Here is a 2,499-nt window from a genome sequence, read left to right on the forward strand (position 1 = left end):
GTACTTTTTTGTTGCTGGACTTAGCAAGGCAAGTTTACTTATGTAGCACCTTTTATACACTACTGTCATTCAAAGTTCTTTAGCAACATTGTATGAAATTGTAAATGTTTTCACATGATAGTATTCCTAAGTGAGCTTTCAGGGTAAAAGTCTACCTCTGTTTTCATATGCTTGTAAGTTTAGTTGAGAGGGACGTTATTTGGCTTCAACTGTGGAGATATCTGTAAAATCAATGTATATTTCCAAATCCGGGAGGCTGAGTGTTGGTATCACAACATTAGGCCTCACCTTTAATTGAAGGCTGGACAAACAGTCACATCAGAAAGAAGCCATAACACATGGAAGCATGAGCTATAGAAGATTTATGATTTATTAACACTGATTTCCAAACAACAGAAGCTGAGCTGATGTTAAAGCCCCACCTACCCCACATTGTTTGACAGTGAAACTTCCTTTCTGATACAGATACAATGGAGCTGTGAGGGGCTGCATGTCAGCTATGGCTCTGCTGCTGTGCAGCATTGGTAAGTGTGTTTTTATTCAGTTATTTATTCAGTTAATATTGATATTTGAAACATTTGTTGATTTTTTTTCATACCAGGACAGTGTTAAAGTGCAAAAAGTTTTTTTCTGTTCTGAAAAGTTATATTTCAGTTTTAATTCAGTTCGTATTACAGTTTTTATTAAAATCTGTTTTTCCTTTGAAAGCACTAAAAGTCTGTACAGTGGCTGCAGAGAGCACTGATAAACATTCAGACAAGCAGCTTAGATCATGCTAGTTCACATATACGACTATAAACAGACATTTCTTGTTGTGTTGTGTGTGTTTCAGGTGTTCTGTCAGTGTGTTTGAGCTCTCAGGCTGGTTTAACTGTAGAAGCAGAACCTGGTGATGATGTCACTCTCTGGTGTCAGTACAGTCTGAGTCTGTCATCTTATTTATTCTGGTTCAAACAAACAAATAATTCAGCACCAGTTTTTATTGCATGCAGATATTATACAGTATCATCCTCCTCCTCTAACTCCTGTTTCTTTATCACTGAGAGTAACAGATCAGTGATGAGAGTGAACTCTATGAACTCCTCTCTCACTATAACTGCAGTTAATCACTCTGATTCAGGACTCTATTACTGCAGCACTCAGAGGGAACAGTTCATGACCTTCAGTAACACAACATATTTACAAATCAGAGGTAATGTCAGTTACTTTATTAGATTAATGTTGGCTCATAATTTGTACTACAATGGATTAAGCCATATGAAACAGTAATATAGGAGACTAAAATAAATCCAGATTCTCTTTCTTTTCAGAGAGATATAACATGTCTTTCACGAATGCAGACAAATCTACAGAAGGTTTGCCATTTGCCAAATTAATCATAGTAGATCTTTTCGCTGCTGTTGGAACAAAACCTCATATTTACATTTTTTAACTTTTGACAAAACAAAAGAAATGGCCCAAACTCACCTGGAAAGAAGTGTGGTTCCATTGACTCACATTAAAATTACAGTACATTTTCTTCTTCTCCTGTAAAGTTATCATTTTGAAGAGGTTTTGTTTTCACAGCAGTGTTATATTACTTTGCTAATTAAACACAGTGTTTTGAGGTTTGATGACTGTGTTTAAGATGGCTAAGGACTGGACCATCATTAGCCTTTTAAAATGAATACTGTTATCACTGATAGTTCAGTGATCTTAGTTAGATCAAACATTTTAGCAATTAAACTATATTTCTGATATTTTATTAAAGCTGTCTGCACTTCTAATGTGGTCCCCATGCTGGTTCTGGTGTTTGGAGCTGTGATTGTGGTTCTGCTCAGTGTTCTTCTGTTCCTTCTGTTCAACACACTGAAGTACAGAAAACAGCACAGAGAAGGTAAAGTATATTTTTTACACTTCAGATGTGATGATTAAAGTATTTTTAACAATGTTTTCAATACTGCTGTTTATAACAGTGAAAAGAATGGCGTGAATGACTATCAAACTTAACTGCATGTTTAAGTCTGCAGCCTAATAACTGTGCATGTTTCCACAGATTCTGACTCTAAACTGAAACAGGAGAATGAGGTAATTGTAAAACTGGAAAAGGAAATAATCAGCTTCAACAAATCTGTCCTTCCTTCTGCAGTTATTGTTCTATGTTTGTAACACATTGTGTTTGCTATATTACTACAGGAGCAGGATGGTGAAATGATGAACTATGTTGCTCTAAACTTCTCCAACAAGAAAAACAGGAGATCACACAGATGACTAGAGGAAGAGGATCCACATATCATATACTCTTCTGTAAATCAGTAGAATTTTGTACAGTAAGTTTACATGCTGTTTGTGATTTGGACCAGAGAGCTCTATGAAAGCTAAAGCTTTAATTTACAACATGTATCTAAAGTAATTAATGAGTTGAAAATAAAAGCCATAAAACCAGTTTCTACTGAGCTGATTATTGTAGAAATAGATTTTAATTTTTTTTCTGGAAATTATAGCTTTTCTTTTTTTTTT

The 2,499-nt window shown here is 35.0% G+C and overlaps 1 protein-coding gene across 2 annotated transcripts; it reads left to right on the forward strand.

The window, feature by feature from the left end:
- The first annotated feature begins 449 nt into the window (after nt 1-449).
- On the forward strand, nt 450-2,460 carry LOC118802768 (CD226 antigen-like). 2 transcript variants are annotated; one of them, XM_036563234.1, is made up of 6 exons: nt 450-524; nt 833-1,192; nt 1,311-1,355; nt 1,751-1,876; nt 2,036-2,067; nt 2,176-2,460. In XM_036563234.1, exons 1-6 carry the CDS (start codon nt 491-493, stop codon nt 2,248-2,250), a joined length of 672 nt encoding a protein of 223 aa, XP_036419127.1. In that variant the 5' UTR covers nt 450-490; the 3' UTR covers nt 2,251-2,460. The 2 variants fall into 2 exon arrangements, with proteins under 2 accessions (XP_036419127.1, XP_036419128.1); XM_036563235.1 differs by lacking the exon at nt 1,311-1,355 and having other exon boundaries at nt 833-910.
- Nucleotides 2,461-2,499: the final 39 nt, after the last annotated feature.

Source organism: Colossoma macropomum, unplaced genomic scaffold, assembly GCF_904425465.1.
Source record: "Colossoma macropomum unplaced genomic scaffold, Colossoma_macropomum, whole genome shotgun sequence".
Lineage (NCBI taxonomy): Eukaryota > Metazoa > Chordata > Actinopteri > Characiformes > Serrasalmidae > Colossoma > Colossoma macropomum.

Coding starts and splice junctions, on each gene's coding strand:
- LOC118802768 (XM_036563234.1), top strand. CDS start 491: ATGTCAGCTATGGCTCTGCTGCTGTGCAGCATTG. Junction 1,193..1,310: donor AACATATTTACAAATCAGAG/GTAATGTCAGTT, acceptor CTTTCTTTTCAG/AGAGATATAACATGTCTTTC. Junction 1,877..2,035: donor CAGAAAACAGCACAGAGAAG/GTAAAGTATATT, acceptor ATGTTTCCACAG/ATTCTGACTCTAAACTGAAA.